The following is a 21062-nucleotide window of genomic DNA, read 5'->3' on the forward strand; positions in this document are numbered from 1 at the left end:
CTAACCCAGAGTTAGCGCTAACCAGCGTTTAGGGAACAGAAAAATTTAATTATGGGTAAGGGTTAATTTAACCCTGGGTTAGCGCAAATCGGCTTTTCAGGAACCGGCCCCGGGGTTAGATTTTATCTCCAGACAAGCCCAGAGTCAGCGGTAGAGACCTTTGGGAGCGCCCGCAAAGTACGCTGGATCCTCGAGCACGGCCCAGAGGGAAGCGCTAACCAGCGTTCCGGGAACAGAACTAATCCGGGGGTAAAAACGTAATCACGTGTTAGGGCAAATTTAACCCTGGGTTAGCGCTAATCGGCTTTTCACTAGCCGGCCCCAGATGTTTATATTCATGATCACTCTTTTCTCCTTCTATCGAAGGGTGTCTGAGTTTAGCGTTACTCTCTTCAACACATGGTTGGCATAATATGATCTCAGTCTAACTTGTTAGCTTTTGAAGGTTGATTTTTAACGAATCTCTTACCAAAATAAGGAGAGGTAAACTTTGTCTTTCAGAGCAAAAGAAAGAAAAAGAAAAAGCGAAAACAACGAAAATTTGATTAAGTGATAAGGCGAAGTAAAAATAAAAACATGTTTATCGTCCTGATAAGATCAAAATAGGCAGCATGCAGCCCTTTATATTTATTATTTATTTTTTTCCCTTGGTTTATCAAAGATTCTTACGATTCACAAAGTAAATTCCCGCGATGTTGCGAACGGGCGAAAAAAAAAAAAAATCGTAAGAAAAGCCTTCAAACGGGAACGTCTGCCTTTATTTCAGTGCCCAGGCACCGCTAACGCACGAAATTTGAACTTCTGAGGAACAAACAATCAAAAAAGCAGCAGAAATACGTAAATAGAAAATTAAAAATATATTGATTAGGCCCCGAAAAAGGATGCGGGCGGGGACGATGAAAAGGGAAAATACTATCGACAACTTTCAGAAATTTTAGGTGGAAATTTTTGTTTGTTCCTCTAAAGAACCCGTTTTGAAGCAATGTCCTTGTCATTTTCTATCAGGAAAAATTATAACCAAGGCTGGAGTTGGGGAAGAAAGCTTGCATTTTTTTATGTTTAACTAATCCTGAATTAAAATTTAATTTTCTTGTTCTATTATCATAGACAGTTTGGAAGGTAACAGGTTTGTACGAGAAAATAGTCTCCTCTTCATCTTTTCTAGAGTGAAATACATTCAATGCTGCTTTATTCTAGAGTGAAATACATTCAATGTTGCTTATTCTAGAGTGAAATACATTCAATGCTGCTTATTCTAGAGTGAAATACATTCTTTTAGTATACCATCATTATCAGTGTCTTTCGCTACTAGAGCCCCGTTCATGCTACACGTGTCATTGTCACCATAGTTTACTTTTGAAGGGCCGATGGAAGCCTCAACAGACAAAACACAAACGAATCTATTAGAATCCGCGCTATTTAACAGCTCTATCAGCCACACGCTCAAAGAAACTTCCAATAGACACCTTGCTTTCACAATCTAGACATATTTTTCGCGTTTTCGACTTGAAGTAAACTGCTGACAATGCTGTTTTAACAATCTGTAACAGGCGAAAACTTAGGGGCCGTCCACACTAACACGGGTTCGTATCCGGATTCGCTGGATCCAGCGCGCGTGTTAGTGTGGACGGAAGGCCTAAACGTATCAAAAGTTTACGGATTCAAACGAATCCGTGTTAGTGTGGACGGAAGGCCTAAACGTATCAAAAGTTTACGGATTCAAACGAATCCGTGTTAGTGTGGACTACCCCTTAAAAATCCCAGCTCAAGGAGCCTATCCCAAAATGCATTGCTTTGTTGTTTTATCGGTAAAACGTGCGGCTTAATAATTTACATTTAGGAATATTTTTGGGACTTTCTAAGAGTTTCTACATTTTAAAGACTTAAAAGTCTTTTCGGAATTACAGACAATTCATATGGGCGCCTAAAGCAAAACGTTTTACCTACGTCAAAAATTTCCACGAAAGCAATGAATGGTTAGGCTGTGAGTTAGTCCCAATAAAGTATTGGTACCTTCCAGGCAAAAAGGTCTGTATTTACCGCGCGTGTCTTAATAATATTTGTGTGTATATGTTTTTATGATTCCCTTTACAATAAAGTGTATAAAACTTGAATAAAAAAATATCAAGAATCGAGAGGAACACAATTTGATCACAGTCATGGGCATGGAAGCCTATAAATTTACCTCGAATTTGTGAACAGGAATTTTCTATTAAAAACCATTAAAAGAAGTTCAAGAGGGGCCCTCCGGACGAAATCATTAAAATTAAGTTCGATCGGGATCTAAAGCGTCATTTAAGGCTGGTGGCGACTAATTACGCCACAGACTCTACAAATCTTCTTCTCAAAGATAAAACAGTTTGGTGCCCCAATCCCCGCACGGAACTGGACCAATAGTCCCATTTCATTTCCTTTTATCTTATCTTAAGGCAAACAAAAAGCGTAATAAAAAACAGTCTATTAATATCAAAAACACACGAAAATGATTTTAACGGTGCATTGTTTTGACAAATAGGGTTTTATTTTCTCTTAATAGCGAGTAAACTAGACGGTGACGTAGTCTTGCGGGTCCTTTCATGCGCCGCATTGTCATCACAATGGCTTATTAACAGCGCGCACTCCTTCACCCGCTTATCCGTCTACACCTAGCTATACTCTAACAATAAGCTGTATACTCTTCTCTTTCAGATGAAATTTTAATGGAGTTATCTTTCGAAGCCGAGGTAGAGCGTCTGCAAGTCGCCGAGGAGGCGGTGCGAATTGTGAAAAAGTTTAATTCTGGCGGAAAAAACAAAAAGGAACGCAATGATCGGCTCGTGCACTTGTGCACGGAGATCGCCAACATCATCGACAAAAACAAAAGGTAAAAGAACATCATAATACTTGCTTCTTTCCCGTATTTACATTGTTGAATAAAGTACTCTTGACAGAGTAAACTTCTAAAAGCTCATTTAAACGAGGTTCGCCTATTGCTGTTCCCGGCTCCGTTTAATTATGAGATGAGAAATATTATGATTATGGGATGAGAAAGAAAAGATCGGGATAACAAGCCGCGTACATAAGCACAAACACACAAACCTCGGGCAGAAAGTATAACCTACAAGTATATACTGTATATTTGCACATAACCTCAAGGGCTAGACACAAGTGCTTTAATCGGGTAGTCACCAACGGGTCACTAAAGGACATACAAGACCGTTAAAACATCCTTACCATGGGCACGGAAGCGATAGACTTGCGGTCAAAAACGATAAAAAGTAGTATCAGTAAAAGAATAGTGCCCCCGGGAGCTCACATTATCTTTGCTTTGAGTTTAAAGAGACACGGCCCTCGCACAATGTCTCCCACATCAGTTCTGAGTCGGCGCAACAGCTGTGACATTTTATGGCCGCCAAGAGCCTCGAATCCCTGAGGTCTCAAACTGATGATTTATTAGCAACATATCTGTTACCACGGTGACACGAGAACAGACCTGTTTCATTACTAGTGTGTTGTTACCATTCGCAATCTCAAAATCGCATCTTATCGGATAGATTATTTCTGTTTGCTTATTCATCGCAATTTTATTGATCGAGTTCGGTCAATAACTCGCTCTATAATGTCCTTCTTTTTGACAAAGTATTTGTTAATAAATCGGGGCATATAGAATTCATGAATAATTATCATTCTCTTTAAATTCTTATTAAATTTTTTAGCCTCATGAATAATTATCATTTTCTTTAAATTATTAGTTATTATTTATTAATTATTTTCTGCCTCTCAAATCGATAAAGGATTGTTTTGTTTTTTTCATATTATTGAATAGGCAACCGCAGGTTACAACACAAGTAAGCTGAATGCCCGCGAGTGGGCGCGAACCACACAAAGCCGATAACAGCGCAGTTTATTGAGTGAATAGACTGGCGCATATCTGGCAGGTGGATGATAACTGCGCATGCGCCACCTCCTCGTCCATCTGATACAAATACTTTATCGCACCACACAAAGCGTGACTTTCCCATTGGTTAAAAAGCTGGCGAAATAACAATGAGGGGATAACAGCAGTGAGTTCGATACAAACGGCTTATTGTGAAAACATAGGGGGAATAGAAGTTTTATTGAAAAGCGTTTGTATCAATTGAAAGTTACGGTGTTATTACGGTAGCCGAGTACTGTGTATAAGGGAACACTTGATTAACTGCTGCGACTGTCGGATAAGGTAAAGCTAGCCACGATGTTGGCCGTTTTTGTATTCATTAATGTTTTGTTTGCTTCTAGCATTTGAGGAGCTCTAGTTCAAATGATCAGGCCAACAAACTAATGGGAAAAAAATTAGCTGTCAAACCGAAATCTGACCGTTTTCTGCAAATTCGACTTCAATTAATCCAGCTTGTGACAAGGCAGCAAGTAAAAACAAAATAGATTCGAATTAAAAGAATGAAAATAACATTGCCATGACGACGTTTTCTTCCTCTAAACATTTCTATATTTTTATGGAATTCAACTTGTTCTTTCGTGAAACTGGGGTGATAGTACTTGGAAAAATGTGTTAGTTCGTTCGTGGTGTGCTGCGATAAAAGATTGCAGATGATGAATGTTGAATTGGTAACTATTTTTCGATTAATTTTGAAATATTTTAAAATTCGAAATAAGCGGCCCATGTAATATAAAGCTGTGATCTTTGCACCTTCGCGTAGCCAAAATAAAACGTATTTAATATTGTAATTTATACACTTATTTTTTCCATATGTTTAGCATCTCTTTACCCACGACCCATTTATTCCTCCGGAAATCCTTGTCGCACTTATTTTCGGATCAGGCGTGTTTTACATACAAGGCGAAGAATTCTTAATTCTCCAGAATCTACGACTGTAGGATGTGACGTTAACTCACAACGACCGATACGACCGTACTATGTGCGACCCATGCGCTTGCAGAGACCGCACGCGCAGGACGAATGGACTTTCAAGCGACCCATACGACAATGTGATGGTGCTTTGTTCGAGGGTTTTCTTCGATTCTCTTTATCTTGTTATTCTTTGCTACCCGTAGAATTTCAATTTTCAATCCCATATGATACAGTAGGGTCTAACGGTAATGCTCTTACAATGATAGACTAAACGTTTTCCTCTCATCTAAGGCTTGAGCGTGTTGTCCACAAGCAAGAATCTGAACTTGAGAGGTTCCGCGCAGAGGGAACTACTTCAGTCGAGCTTCAAGCGGACACAAAGAGCCAGAAGACCCCTACAACCGAAGACGTTAGGCAGCACTCTTCCCCCGCTACCCCTTCTTCTGGGCGTGGCACATCTAACACGACACAGGAGGCAGGTACGGACCCGTTATTGTCCTGGCCCGAGAGACCTTCTAACCAGTCGCGTGCTACAAGCCCTTCAAGTCATCCGGCTTTCCGTCACGTACCGATTCAGACGAGGAAAGAACGCTGACACAGTCGCGCGCAACCAGTCCTCTCATATTGTCTGAGGAGTGGTCACGTGAGACACAGTCACGTGGTACAAGTCCAATCAAGTCGTGGTCGTCGACGCGAGGGTGTGACGCGGATTTAGAATTTGACGACATGGTACGTAAACTTGTTATCCCCTTTTAAGGACATTGACGACATGGTACGTAAACTAGACATACCCCGTATAAGGACATTGACAACATGGTACGTAAACTTGCTGTAGCCTTATTTTACAACATGGTACGTAAACTACAATCCGCGCCAAAACTCTTGATAACTCTACTCCGCTACACCTATTTTTGAACCAATTAGAATATCAAATAGCATTACAAAACACCCCCTAGCTCTGTCCTTTATATAATCACCCCTCCCCCTGGTCCAATGTTGTTCCGATAGCAGGAAGTCCACTCTCTAACATGGCCCACTGGCCCTTGTCCAATGTTGTTCCGATATCAGGATGTCCAGTCTCTAACATGGCCCACTTGGAATCTCAATATTGGACCTGGGGGGAGAGGGGGGGGGGGTCTCGTATGTTGACGGGGTCTTTGCTGGCCGGATACAAATTTTTTACTTCGTTTAGCAAATTCCAAAAGGTATCAAGTGGTTTTGGCGCGGATTGTAGCTATACCCTTATAAGAACATTAACAACAAGGTGCGTAAACTTACTATAGCCTTATTTGACGACATGGTACGTAAAATATCTATACCCTTGTAAGGACATTGACGAAATGGTACGTAAACTTGCTTTACCCTTATAAGGACATTGACGACATGGTGCGTAAACTATCTATACCCTTGTAAGGACATTGACGACATTGTACGAAAACTTGATATAACCTTCTAAGGACATTAACGACATGGTATGCGAACTTGCTATAGCCTCATAAGGATATTGACGACATGGTACGTAAACAAACTATATCCTTATAAGAACATTAACGACATGGCACGTAAACTTGCTATACCCTTATTAGGATAATGACGACATGGCACGTAAACTAGCTATACCCTTATTAGGATATTGACGACCAACGACATTGTACGTAAACTTGCTATACCCTTATAAGGACACTGGCGACATGGTACGTAAACTAGCTATACCCTTATAAGGATAATGACGACATGGTACGTAAACTAGCTATACCCTTATAAGGATATTGACGACATGGTACGTTAACTTGCTATACCCTTATAAGGACATTGTAGACATGGTACACTCTGCATGAAGCTGTACCTACCGTACATCAGCGTGCTAGAATCACAGGTTTAACTGACAACAGCTCTATACTTAGGAGGGTTCCGTCGTGCTCTTCATGTGCACTCAACCATTTCTTTGCCTTGCTGATTGGGTAGTGAAATTCATGCTTATCATATACCGTTTCTCGCATCCTCATTTTCTTTTGTCAAATTGGCGCGCGTCGCCACCTTGTAATACTTCTAGTTGTGATAAGAGGATCCTTTGTACAGCCCTCTCCGCTCCCCTCTTCCTCAAAAATAAAATCGACGAAGGGGAGGGGGTGCTTGTTTTTTTTTTTGTCCTGGATAGTTGTCAATTTGGCGTCGCTTGTCATTTGAAGGATCACCACGGGGAAGATGGTTACACGGACGATTTTGCGTCAGAGGAAAGTGAAAGAAAGGAAAACGATGATCAATCCGAAGCGGAATTCGAGAAAAATGAGGAAGAAGGCGAAGAAAACACGAAATCGCACGAGGAACATCAACAGCGAACGTGAGTTTCACGTTTAGTATTATTCAAAATCGTAAATCTGAGTGAAAATAGTCTAATATTACTTGTCATAAGCTTCTAACTGATGACCATGAATGAGGCCACCCTTTTTGTATCATGAAGTGTAGACTCCACACACGGCCTTTAATCTTTCTTCTCTATTTTCTATTATTAAGATTGTGTTATTGCTCATTCTAGCCTCACTTTCTTATTGAGACACTAATGTGTGCCCAGACAAGCGTCTGGCTGACATACACTAAACGACGGCGTTGACGTGGAGGTTTATGCTGATGGTGGTTTTATCCGTCATGATTTCAGCTCTCCAGAAGGTTTACCACCGGCAGAGAGGCAGCCGGATAGAGGGAAAAAGACCAAACCGAAAGCCACCTCTATAAGGTATAGGCAACCGGATCTATGCGTTCACCCAACACAAGCCACAATCTTTCAAATGATTCGATTGCAAAACACTCTTCCTTCAAAACTGTTAATGTAATGTACACGCGCGTATGTAAATAAAAGTAATTAAGTAGCTGTACACATCAGTTTTGCATTTATCTATTCTTCAATGGAGATTGGCTTATTCAACTCAAGCTGGCTTGGAGAAATAGCTAATGTTCCATACCTGAGCGAATAACAAAAAAGAACTTGTTGTTCTCTTGTGTAAGTCATTACATTTGATTAAAAAAGGAACTGGCTGTCTCAAACGTCGAGAGTTTGTCTCGGGTGATCGCGCAGTAATGCAAACGACATAAAATAGGTCTGCTTTTTTAATGTTAAATAAAGCGGTAACATTATTTGCAACGCCTTGTTTCTGATAAGAACCCTTGTGCTTTATTCTTGTATGTTCATGTTGCGATTCTTTTATCAAAAGGAAACCTGCCAAAAGGAAAGAAAGGGAAAAACACAAAGAAGAACAGGCCAACGACTCCAATTGGAAGCAAGAGAAAGGCAAAGACAAGGAGAAGAAGCAAGAGAAAATAGGGAAGCTTGTGAAAGGTGAAAAGTCTAAAAAGCAGAAAAGAGGCGAACGCGAAGATCACGGTAAAACAAGGTGAGTCCATGATACGTGCACCACGATGAGATGTCACTCGAGTAGGGTATGAACACATTACTCGCTGAATTTTACCCACAGCAAAGATAATCGTAAAAGTACAAGTCCTAAGGAACCACGGAAAACCCAAAACGAATCAAAGCACCAGAGGGAGAGTTCCGATGCCAAGTCTACGGCTAATAAGAAGGAAAGTCAAACAGGGTAGGTTTTTTTTTATTTTTTAGACGGTATGATCCTAGTACCCCCGCCCCCCCCCCTCCGCCCCTATCAGTCTATAACAAGATATATCCTTGATTTGTTCTAGGAGCAGAAATGAAGAACAGAGTCCAAAGACGAATCCTAGGCCGCCTAGACGTAGAGCAAGGTATTGTGTGTTTACACGTGTTATATATGATTTGTGGTTGCTATGTGTACAAGCTCTTGTCATGTATATAGCTGGACAATCAGAATATCATAACCCTGTCAACATTAGACTACAGCCAAAAATCGATTATATGAAAAAAGGATATCGGGTTTGGAAATTTTAAATCGTATAGGCCACTCTAGCCTCCTCCACAGGCGTCTCTGGTTAACATATATTAAGCAGGGGGAGGGGATGCCAAAAGCGCAACGTGCTCTTAGGATTTCATCAGGAACCACAAGCGGCCTTGTTTTTTTTCTGTGGTGTTTTCTGGGCAAAAGCGATGCCTTCTAAAGAGGTTAAAACTTTCTTGACTATGTTCCAGGAATGTGCCTAAAATGTCTGGCCGCGTGGTGTCAGGTAATAGCGCTCACTGGTACTCGAGTGAAAGTTCATCGAGTAGTGAGGAAAGCGAAGATGATGACATCATACGAAAGGTACAATGGCGTCATATGCAAAAAAAATTATTTACGCGCGAAATTAATTCACGACTTGTCCACTGATCTCGTCACGCACAATAAAAGGGTGACGTTATTCACTAAAGGCGCACATGTGACAAAGAGATTTATTATGAAGAGTTTTGATTAATCAAATCTTGTGATCTCCGAATGGAAAAAATATGGGTATGATCTGATATTGGTAAGCTATCTTGTGTTTGTATTCAGATAAGACCTGAATTAACGACCGAGTACTGGGAGATTCACAGGCTGGTTAAGTATCTTAGGGTGAGTGGAACACCAACATTCAACAGAATGCTCGCTCGAGCAACACTAATTTCGGTCATCGTGTCGAATTGGGTTTCCTGTGGAACAAACCGTCGCCATCTTGGAAACGAAATCTCACGTCCCCTCCCCTCATCGTCAATTAGTAGTCTATGCGTTGCCTTTCCAGCTTCGATTTGGACGGACTCTGTGGAAACCAAGATTTGGGCTACCTTTGGCAGTCCGCGATTCACCAGGATTTTTTCGCACTTACCTTGTGTTTCCGATAATGTTGAAAGCTCCTTCTTCGATTTTTACCGCGAATACGATGGCGATATCAAAGAATTATTTGGTAAGTATGACGACTTATGATCCGATGCTTTATCATGGCTTTCGAAGTTTTGTCATTTGATAATAATAGAACTCGGATAATCAAACTAGCCCCTCACCTGGAAAAGCAAAAGATATTCAAACAGCCCAAATCCCATTGCCTGGCGTTTGTACTGTAAGGCTTTGTTTATAAATGCAACTGAGCGAAATAACTTTATGAAGGGAAGACAAACCAACCAAATTCCTAAGATGACGGGTAAATAATAAGCATTCAGTAGATCTCTGCGTTATTTGATGAGACTTTCGTATAAGGGGAAATGTAAAATAAATCCGAAAAATCTCATTTCTCTGCCCCGCTTCTCGGCCCTTCTAATATCAGACATTAAATTGCTTTTTTTATTCGATACTGAGTTTGCAGTATTTTATATTTTGAGTCTATTTTTCCACAGCAATGTCCAGTCCAGAACTACTATGATTGCGAATCGTTACCCAAGAAATAAAAAAAATGGATTGCTTCATTATTTTAAACCAAGGCAAACACAGCCACGGAGAAGACACAGAGATTCTTTAGAAATCAGTGGGCTCCAGTGAATACTGCAGTGTACTTACACGCAGAAGCTATTGTTAGGGATAACCAGGAGATCATAAATTCTGTATAGTTCACTATATGTTAATACATGAGCAGTAATCTTTTCAGTAGCTATTATCATGGCCACCACTTAGACCCAAATAGCCTACTGCGTATGTACAGGCATGCAGCTCGGGGTGGGCACACGGGTTGTGCCCCTCCCACTCAACCACCAAAAAGCAGTCTTTTTTTAAATATACTTACTTTTCATAATATCTATGACTGCACATCCCCGCCACAGCTAATCAGATTGTTTATTATGGTTATCAGACTTCACCTTTCCTTTTCTAGACATACAATGGCTTCAATTAAATAATTTTTTTTGTTTAATAAAATAAGACTACAAGCAATTTGTTTTTGTTCTACTTCTCTTATAAAACAAACAGAGAAACGATGAAAGGGTTAGTGATCAGCCAAGACAGTGGCTGCAAAGAAAATGGGGTCTTGCATAAACCTGGCCTATGGAAAATGTGCGAACTGCCCCACACAAATCTAAAAGAATATAGATTTAACCCTTGCAATTGAATGACCAACCAATCTATGAGCTCGAGCACTTCACTTCTCCACGAGAACTTCTAGTATATATACTTTTCTCCATTTTCCTTGTTTTGTTTAATAAAGGTTATGAATTCAACAGCATGCACAGCAACTGCTAATGATACATCTTATGAAGATAAAGACTTGGCAGTGCTAATTATTTACGACTCAGCGGCACTAGCAGAGGGCGGGGGTCTCGGGCGGCCACAACTGTCTGTGAGCTACATCAATGTATAAAATTGAAACACTTTCCAGTTCATTTGAACGATTTTGGCCTCTTCTAAGAGCCTCCCAAGTCTTGAATAGTATTTCCCCGGGGAGCATGGGACCTCTGTGACTTGCTTGTACTATTCATGTAAGGGGGGGCTTGTTTGTTGCCGATGATCTATGGGAAGGGGGATTTGCTTGTGCTAGCCATGTTTCACTACTCATGTGTGTATATGTGTGTCACCAGGCCGGCAACCCTACCGTGACCATCATCGCCTTGTGTGCACTACAAGACTTTTCTATTGAGCAAGAAGGATGCCAGCTTTCCCTGCTTGATTTGAGGGCTGCTCCGGTGCTTCTCAACCTCCTGAACACGGATAACTATTCATGCGTGGTACGTAAGGCAAAATAACAGCCATAAATAAAAACTCTTCCTCTCTCGTAGTCTTTTCTTAGCGAATGACCTTTGTGTTTTAACACAAACTTAAAAGTTCCATGTCCGTTGTTCTCTCAGATTGGCTCCCTTCAGCTTCTCCGACGTCTTTCCTGTAGCAAGTTTGTCAACCTTGAGTTGTACCGACTTGGAGGTTAGTTACACAAGTCTCCTCATAGCTAGCAGGGTAGAGAGGGAGTTGTCAGGAGAGAGAATACTGTGCTCGTGACCCAGTCAAAGGTACCTGAGCACCTCACTTAGGTGTTGTATGTGATCTCATTCAATACGTGTTGAGCACCTCACTTAGGTGTTGTATGCGATCTCTTTTAATAGGTGTTGAGCACCCCACTTAGGTGTTGTATGCGATCTCATTCAATAGGTGTTGAGCACCTCACTTAGGTGTTGTATGCGATCTCATTCAATAGGTGTTGAGCACCTCACTTAGGTGTTGTATGCGATCTCATTCAATAGGTGTTGAGCACCTCACTTAGGGGTTGTATGCGATCTCATTCAATAGGTGTTGAGCACCTCACTTAGGTGTTGTATGCGATCTCATTCAATAGGTGTTGAGCACCTCACTTAGGTGTTGTATGCGATCTCATTCAATAGGTGTTGAGCACCTCACTTAGGTGTTGTATGCGATCTCATTCAATAGGTGTTGAGCATCTCACTTAGGTGTTGTATGCGATCTTATTCAATAGGTGTTGAGCACCTCACTTAGGTGTTGTATGCGATCTCATTCAATAGGTGTTGAGCATCCCACTTAAGTGTTGTATGCGATCTTATTCAATAGGTGTTGAGCAGCTTGTTTCGTGTCTTGAGAGCAGCTCATTTGAAGTACAATCTTTGGCGGCTGCCACGCTAGCAAACCTCGTCACGTTCGGCAAGGCGTACAGTGCCGTCAGAAAGGGCAAGGGCATCAGGAAACTTGTGAGTAACACAACACAACACAAACAAACATAACCTGAAGTGAAAAATAGCTTAAGAGCGTACTAACACTAATCTGACGACGTACCAGAAATATCATGAAGTTAGAGTAACACATTCCAGCTGATAAAATTTAGGCAAACTCGGAATAAATGGCGATACCAGGTGTCGTCTGGAGATACAAGGTGATAAACAATCCAGGCGCGTACCCAGGGCCGGCTGAGGGGGGGGGGGGGGGGGGGGGTGGTGCGCAGTCATAAATATCATATGGAAAAAGCATAGTACTTGAAGATTCCTTTTATTAAAATAAGAAATGTCCCACTTTTTGGTGCACCCTGTGTAGGCGCCTGCAATCAAACGCGGTGACATTAAACGAGGCGCAACAGAATATAGTTTAGTCTAGTCACTTGTATTGCTCTGCGGTGTTTTGGGTTTCCTATGGTTTCAAAAAATGTGACATCATCAGAAATCACCTCTTTGGTTGGCTCTCCCCAACCCCTCTTGTCTCACGCTCAATCACAGGAATTCCGAACAGAGCACTAAGTACTAGGCTGTAGGTGGTAGCATTATCAAGAAACATAGATATCGTACACACCACCTCAAGCTAGTTAGTTAGTAGAGTTATCCAAAGTACAGTAGTACCACCTCAAGCTAGTTAGTTAGTAGAGTTATCCAAAGTACAGTAGTACCACCTCAAGCTAGTTAGTAGAGTAATCGAAAGTACAGTAGTACCACCTCAAGCTAGTTAGTTAGTAGAGTTATTCAAAGTACAGTAGTACCACCTCAAGCTAGTTAGTAGAGTAATCGAAAGTACAGTAGTATCACCTCAAGCTAGTTAGTAGAGTAATCGAAAGTACAGTAGTATCACCTCAAGCTAGTTAGTACATAAGCCATACGTGTAGCTTATAATCCATAACTCGTTTGCTATTATTTCAGGTCGAACTACTGAAACCCGGGGACACGAAATCTGTAAAAGTACACACTCGGAGTTATACTAATGACCACGATCATTCCACGCTGCGCCGCAATGCCTGCAATGCATTATGGAGCTGCAGTAAGAGCTCTAAAAATATTACCGCTATCCGTACCGCGGGCACAGTGCCAATTCTTGCCTCTCTCTTGACTAGCGGCAAACATGACTTACAGCTTCCAGCAGTTGGAATCATCCAAGAGTGCTCTAACGACGTAAGTGTAGCAACGTACGTACGGGTGGAACCAAACATAATGAGTTCTACGCCATTTAATTATACCACGCATGACATTATAACACGCGTGACATTTTACTACTCGTGACGTTATACCACGCGTGGGTTATACCACGCGTGACATTAAAGCATGCATGACGTTATACTACGCGTGAAGTTATACCACGCTAGACGTTATTTCACGCGCAATTTTCAATGTCTTTATTACCATTTTCAAGAATCTATTTCCTTTTACTCGCGTTTGACACCATTCTGTGTAGAGCAGAAAACTGTTCGACAAAGTGCGAATTGATACCCATAACAATAGCACAGAGCATTTATTCCAGTTTGATTCCCCAGACGGTATTCAGAGGGGAATTACGAAAAAACGGTATGATACAAGAAATCGTTCAGCTCCTTATCGATGGCAGTGAGGACATGAAAGCTCTCTGCGCAAGCGCAATCGACAAGGTAAAGGCCCAACCCTCCCCATCAACCACCTGCTTGTCTCGTAATCGACTAGGTAAAGGCCCAACCCTCCCCATCAACCACCTGCTCGTCTTGTAATCGACTAGGTAAAGGCCCAACCCTCCCCATCAACCCCCCGCTTGTCTTGTAATCGACTAGGTAAAAGCCCAACCCTCCCCATCAACCACCTGCTTGTCTTGTAATCGACTAGGTAAAGGCCCAACCCTCCCCATCAACCACCTGCTTGTCTCGTAATCGACTAGGTAAAGGCCCAACCCTCCCCATCAACCACCTGCTTGTCTTGTAATCGACTAGGTAAAGGCCCAACCCTCCCCATCAACCACCTGCTTGTCTCGTAATCGACTAGGTAAAGGCCCAACCCTCCCCATCAACCACCTGCTTGTCTTGTAATCGACTAGGTAAAGGCCCAACCCTCCCCATCAACCACCTGCTTGTCTTGTAATCGACTAGGTAAAGGCCCAACCCTCCCCATCAACCACCTGCTTGTCTCGTAATCGACTAGGTAAAGGCCCAACCCTCCCCATCAACCACCTGCTTGTCTTGTAATCGACTAGGTAAAGGCCCAACCCTCCCCATCAACCACCTGCTTGTCTTGTAATCGACTAGGTAAAGGCCCAACCCTCCCCATCAACCACCTGCTTGTCTTGTAATCGACAAGGTAAAGGCCCAACCCTCCCCATCAACCACCTGCTTGTCTTGTAATCGACTAGGTAAAGGCCTAACCCTCCCCATCAACCACCTGCTTGTCTTGTAATCGACTAGGTAAAGGCCCAACCCTCCCCATCAACCACCTGCTTGTCTTGTAATCGACTAGGTAAAGGCCTAACCCTCCCCATCAACCACCTGCTTGTCTTGTAATCGACAAGGTAAAAGCCCAACCCTCCCCATCAACCACCTGCTTGTCTTGTAATCGACTAGGTAAAGGCCCAACCCTCCCCATCAACCCCCTGCTTGTCTTGTAATCGACAAGGTAAAAGCCCAACCCTCCCCATCAACCACCTGCTTGTCTTGTAATCGACTAGGTAAAGGCCCAACCCTCCCCATCAACCCCCCGCTTGTCTTGTAATCGACTAGGTAAAAGCCCAACCCTCCCCATCAACTCCCTGCTTGTCTTGTAATCGACTAGGTAAAGGCCCAACCCTCCCCATCAACCACCTGCTTGTCTTGTAATCGACTAGGTAAAGGCCCAACCCTCCCCATCAACCACCTGCTTGTCTTGTAATCGACTAGGTAAAGGCCCAACCCTCCCCATCAACCACCTGCTTGTCTCGTAATCGACTAGGTAAAGGCCCAACCCTCCCCATCAACCACCTGCTTGTCTTGCAATCGACAAGGTAAAGGCCCAACCCTCCCCATCAACCACCTGCTTGTCTCGTAATCGACAAGGTAAAGGCCCAACCCTCCCCATCAACTCCCTGCTTGTCTTGTAATCGACTAGGTAAAGGCCCAACCCTCCCCATCAACCACCTGCTTGTCTTGTAATCGACTAGGTAAAGGCCCAACCCTCCCCATCAACCACCTGCTTGTCTTGCAATCGACTAGGTAAAGGCCCAACCCTCCCCATCAACCACCTGCTTGTCTTGTAATCGACTAGGTAAAGGCCCAACCCTCCCCATCAACCACCTGCTTGTCTTGTAATCGACAAGGTAAAGGCCTAACCCTCCCCATCAACCACCTGCTTGTCTTGTAATCGACAAGGTAAAAGCCCAACCCTACCCATCAACCACCTGCTTGTCTTGTAATCGACTAGGTAAAAGCCCAACCCTCCCCATCAACCACCTGCTTGTCTTGTAATCGACTAGGTAAAGGCCCAACCCTCCCCATCAACCCCCTGCTTGTCTTGTAATCGACTAGGTAAAGGCCCAACCCTCCCCATCAACCACCTGCTTGTCTTGTAATCGACTAGGTAAAGGCCCAACCCTCCCCATCAACCACCTGCTTGTCTTGTAATCGACTAGGTAAAGGCCCAACCCTCCCCATCAACCACCTGCTTGTCTTGCAATCGACTAGGTAAAGGCCCAACCCTCCCCATCAACCACCTGCTTGTCTTGTAATCGACAAGGTAAAAGCCCAACCCTCCCCATCAACCACCTGCTTGTCTTGTAATCGACTAGGTAAAGGCCCAACCCTCCCCATCAACCACCTGCTTGTCTTGTAATCGACAAGGTAAAAGCCCAACCCTCCCCATCAACCACCTGCTTGTCTTGTAATCGACAAGGTAAAAGCCCAACCCTCCCCATCAACCACCTGCTTGTCTTGTAATCGACTAGGTAAAGGCCTAACCCTCCCCATAAACCCCCTGCTTGTCTCGTAATCGACTAGGTAAAGGCCCAACCCTCCCCATCAACCACCTGCTTGTCTTGTAATCGACTAGGTAAAGGCCCAACCCTCCCCATCAACCACCTGCTTGTCTTGTAATCGACTAGGTAAAGGCCCAACCCTCCCCATCAACCACCTGCTTGTCTTGTAATCGACTAGGTAAAGGCCCAACCCTCCCCATCAACCACCTGCTTGTCTTGTAATCGACTAGGTAAAGGCCCAACCCTCCCCATCAACCACCTGCTTGTCTTGTAATCGACTAGGTAAAGGCCCAACCCTCCCCATCAACCACCTGCTTGTCTTGTAATCGACTAGGTAAAGGCCCAACCCTCCCCATCAACCACCTGCTTGTCTTGTAATCGACTAGGTAAAGGCCCAACCCTCCCCATCAACCACCTGCTTGTCTCGTAATCGACTAGGTAAAGGCCCAACCCTCCCCATCAACCACCTGCTTGTCTTGCAATCGACTAGGTAAAGGCCCAACCCTCCCCATCAACCACCTGCTTGTCTTGTAATCGACTAGGTAAAGGCCCAACCCTCCCCATCAACCACCTGCTTGTCTTGTAATCGACTAGGTAAAGGCCCAACCCTCCCCATCAACCACCTGCTTGTCTTGTAATCGACTAGGTAAAGGCCCAACCCTCCCCATCAACCACCTGCTTGTCTTGTAATCGACTAGGTAAAGGCCCAACCCTCCCCATCAACCACCTGCTTGTCTTGTAATCGACTAGGTAAAGGCCCAACCCTCCCCATCAACCACCTGCTTGTCTCGTAATCGACTAGGTAAAGGCCCAACCCTCCCCATCAACCACCTGCTTGTCTTGCAATCGACTAGGTAAAGGCCCAACCCTCCCCATCAACCACCTGCTTGTCTCGTAATCGACTAGGTAAAGGCCCAACCCTCCCCATCAACCACCTGCTTGTCTTGCAATCGACTAGGTAAAGGCCCAACCCTCCCCATCAACCACCTGCTTGTCTTGTAATCGACAAGGTAAAAGCCCAACCCTCCCCATCAACCACCTGCTTGTCTTGTAATCGACTAGGTAAAGGCCCAACCCTCCCCATCAACCACCTGCTTGTCTTGTAATCGACAAGGTAAAAGCCCAACCCTCCCCATCAACCACCTGCTTGTCTTGTAATCGACAAGGTAAAAGCCCAACCCTCCCCATCAACCACCTGCTTGTCTTGTAATCGACTAGGTAAAGGCCTAACCCTCCCCATAAACCCCCTGCTTGTCTCGTAATCGACTAGGTAAAGGCCCAACCCTCCCCATCAACCACCTGCTTGTCTTGTAATCGACTAGGTAAAGGCCCAACCCTCCCCATCAACCACCTGCTTGTCTTGTAATCGACTAGGTAAAGGCCCAACCCTCCCCATCAACCACCTGCTTGTCTTGTAATCGACTAGGTAAAGGCCCAACCCTCCCCATCAACCACCTGCTTGTCTTGTAATCGACTAGGTAAAGGCCCAACCCTCCCCATCAACCACCTGCTTGTCTTGTAATCGACTAGGTAAAGGCCCAACCCTCCCCATCAACCACCTGCTTGTCTTGTAATCGACTAGGTAAAGGCCCAACCCTCCCCATCAACCACCTGCTTGTCTTGTAATCGACTAGGTAAAGGCCCAACCCTCCCCATCAACCACCTGCTTGTCTCGTAATCGACTAGGTAAAGGCCCAACCCTCCCCATCAACCACCTGCTTGTCTTGTAATCGACTAGGTAAAGGCCCAACCCTCCCCATCAACCACCTGCTTGTCTTGTAATCGACTAGGTAAAGGCCCAACCCTCCCCATCAACCCCCTGCTTGTCTTGTAATCGACTAGGTAAAGGCCTAACCCTCCCCATAAACCCCCTGCTTGTCTTGTAATCGACTAGGTAAAGGCCCAACCCTCCCCATCAACCACCTGCTTGTCTTGTAATCGACTAGGTAAAGGCCCAACCCTCCCCATCAACCACCTGCTTGTCTTGTAATCGACTAGGTAAAGGCCTAACCCTCCCCATAAACCACCTGCTTGTCTTGTAATCGACTAGGTAAAGGCCCAACCCTCCCCATCAACCACCTGCTTGTCTTGTAATCGACAAGGTAAAGGCCCAACCCTCCCCATCAACCACCTGCTTGTCTTGTAATCGACTAGGTAAAGGCCCAACCCTCCCCATCAACCACCTGCTTGTCTTGTAATCGACTAGGTAAAGGCCTAACCCTCCCCATAAACCACCTGCTTGTCTCGTAATCGACTAGGTAAAGGCCCAACCCTCCCCATCAACCACCTGCTTGTCTTGTAATCGACTAGGTAAAGGCCTAACCCTCCCCATCAACCCCCCGCTTGTCTTGTAATCGACTAGGTAAAAGCCCAACCCTCCCCATCAACCACCTGCTTGTCTTGTAATCGACTAGGTAAAGGCCCAACCCTCCCCATAAACCACCTGCTTGTCTCGTAATCGACTAGGTAAAGGCCCAACCCTCCCCATCAACCACCTGCTTGTCTTGCAATCGACAAGGTAAAGGCCCAACCCTCCCCATCAACCACCTGCTCGTCTTGTAATCGACAAGGTAAAGGCCCAACCCTCCCCATCAACCACCTGCTTGTCTTGTAATCGACTAGGTAAAGGCCCAACCCTCCCCATCAACCACCTGCTTGTCTTGTAATCGACAAGGTAAAAGCCCAACCCTCCCCATCAACCACCTGCTTGTCTTGTAATCGACAAGGTAAAGGCCTAACCCTCCCCATCAACCACCTGCTTGTCTCGTAATCGACTAGGTAAAAGCTAAACCCTCCCCATCAACCACCTGCTTGTCTTGTAATCGACAAGGTAAAGGCCCAACCCTCCCCATCAACCACCTGCTTGTCTTGTAATCGACAAGGTAAAAGCCCAACCCTCCCCATCAACCACCTGCTTGTCTTGTAATCGACAAGGTAAAAGCCCAACCCTCCCCATCAACCACCTGCTTGTCTTGTAATCGACTAGGTAAAGGCCCAACCCTCCCCATCAACCACCTGCTTGTCTTGTAATCGACAAGGTAAAAGCCCAACCCTCCCCATCAACCACCTGCTTGTCTTGTAATCGACTAGGTAAAGGCCCAACCCTCCCCATCAACCACCTGCTTGTCTTGTAATCGACTAGGTAAAGGCCCAACCCTCCCCATCAACCACCTGCTTGTCTTGTAATCGACTAGGTAAAGGCCCAACCCTCCCCATCAACCACCTGCTTGTCTTGTAATCGACAAGGTAAAAGCCCAACCCTCCCCATCAACCACCTGCTTGTCTTGTAATCGACTAGGTAAAGGCCCAACCCTCCCCATCAACCACCTGCTTGTCTTGTAATCGACAAGGTAAAAGCCCAACCCTCCCCATCAACCACCTGCTTGTCTTGTAATCGACAAGGTAAAAGCCCAACCCTCCCCATCAACCACCTGCTTGTCTTGTAATCGACTAGGTAAAGGCCCAACCCTCCCCATCAACCACCTGCTTGTCTTGTAATCGACTAGGTAAAGGCCCAACCCTCCCCATCAACCACCTGCTTGTCTTGTAATCGACTAGGTAAAGGCCCAACCCTCCCCATCAACCACCTGCTTGTCTTGTAATCGACAAGGTAAAAGCCCAACCCTCCCCATCAACCACCTGCTTGTCTTGTAATCGACTAGGTAAAGGCCCAACCCTCCCCATCAACCACCTGCTTGTCTTGTAATCGACTAGGTAAAGGCCCAACCCTCCCCATCAACCACCTGCTTGTCTTGCAATCGACAAGGTAAAAGCCCAACCCTCCCCATCAACCACCTGCTTGTCTTGTAATCGACTAGGTAAAAGCCCAACCCTCCCCATCAACCACCTGCTTGTCTTGCAATCGACTAGGTAAAGGCCCAACCCTCCTCATCAACCACCTGCTTGTCTTGTAATCGACAAGGTAAAGGCCCAACCCTCCCCATCAACCACCTGCTTGTCTTGCAATCGACTAGGTAAAGGCCCAACCCTCCCCATCAACCACCTGCTTGTCTTGCAATCGACTAGGTAAAGGCCCAACCCTCCCCATCAACCACCTGCTTGTCTTGTAATCGACAAGGTAAAAGCCCAACCCTCCCCATCAACCACCTGCTTGTCTTGTAATCGACTAGGTAAAGGCCCAACCCTCCCCATCAACCACCTGCTTGTCTTGTAATCGACTAGGTAAAGGCCCAACCCTCCCCATCAACCACCTGCTTGTCTTGTAATCGACTAGGTAAAGGCCCAACCCTCCCCATCAACCACCTGCTTGTCTTGTAATCGACAAGGTAAAAGCCCAACCCTCCCCATCAACCACCTGCTTGTCTTGTAATCGACTAGGTAAAGGCCCAACCCTCCCCATCAACCACCTGCTTGTCTTGTAATCGACTAGGTAAAAGCCCAACCCTCCCCATCAACCACCTGCTTGTCTTGTAATCGACTAGGTAAAGGCCCAACCCTCCCCATCAACCACCTGCTTGTCTTGTAATCGACTAGGTAAAGGCCCAACCCTCCCCATCAACCACCTGCTTGTCTTGTAATCGACTAGGTAAAAGCCCAACCCTCCCCATCAACCACCTGCTTGTCTTGTAATCGACTAGGTAAAGGCCCAACCCTCCCCATCAACCACCTGCTTGTCTTGTAATCGACTAGGTAAAGGCCCAACCCTCCCCATCAACCACCTGCTTGTCTTGCAATCGACTAGGTAAAGG

The 21062-nt window shown here is 44.8% G+C and overlaps 1 protein-coding gene and 1 long non-coding RNA gene across 7 annotated transcripts in view; both read left to right on the top strand.

Annotated features, from left to right (window-relative positions):
- Positions 1 to 21062, top strand: part of LOC5517949 (outer dynein arm-docking complex subunit 2) — a 42295-nt gene that overhangs the window by 9618 nt on the left and 11615 nt on the right. For 2 of the 6 annotated variants that reach the window (XM_048724266.1, XM_048724265.1), the window contains exons 2-15: positions 2689 to 2863; positions 5120 to 5557; positions 7018 to 7169; positions 7485 to 7562; positions 8038 to 8217; positions 8299 to 8418; positions 8522 to 8581; positions 8943 to 9054; positions 9283 to 9342; positions 11268 to 11414; positions 11535 to 11607; positions 12247 to 12383; positions 13317 to 13565; positions 13925 to 14035. In XM_048724266.1, the coding sequence (XP_048580223.1) occupies positions 5555 to 5557; positions 7018 to 7169; positions 7485 to 7562; positions 8038 to 8217; positions 8299 to 8418; positions 8522 to 8581; positions 8943 to 9054; positions 9283 to 9342; positions 11268 to 11414; positions 11535 to 11607; positions 12247 to 12383; positions 13317 to 13565; positions 13925 to 14035 (1482 nt within the window). In that variant the 5' untranslated portion in view covers positions 2689 to 2863; positions 5120 to 5554. Of the gene's footprint in view, positions 1 to 2583; positions 2864 to 3998; positions 4199 to 5119; positions 5558 to 7017; positions 7170 to 7484; positions 7563 to 8037; positions 8218 to 8298; positions 8419 to 8521; positions 8582 to 8942; positions 9055 to 9282; positions 9343 to 11267; positions 11415 to 11534; positions 11608 to 12246; positions 12384 to 13316; positions 13566 to 13911; positions 14036 to 21062 lie in introns of those variants that run through there. The other 4 variants (XM_048724270.1, XM_048724268.1, XM_048724267.1 and 1 more) reach the window with 4 other exon arrangements.
- On the top strand, positions 9354 to 10626 carry LOC125561080. Its single transcript, XR_007307098.1, has 2 exons — positions 9354 to 9670; positions 10098 to 10626. It is a non-coding gene; the product is annotated as an uncharacterized LOC125561080 (long non-coding RNA).

Source organism: Nematostella vectensis, chromosome 2, assembly GCF_932526225.1.
Source record: "Nematostella vectensis chromosome 2, jaNemVect1.1, whole genome shotgun sequence".
NCBI lineage: Eukaryota > Metazoa > Cnidaria > Anthozoa > Actiniaria > Edwardsiidae > Nematostella > Nematostella vectensis.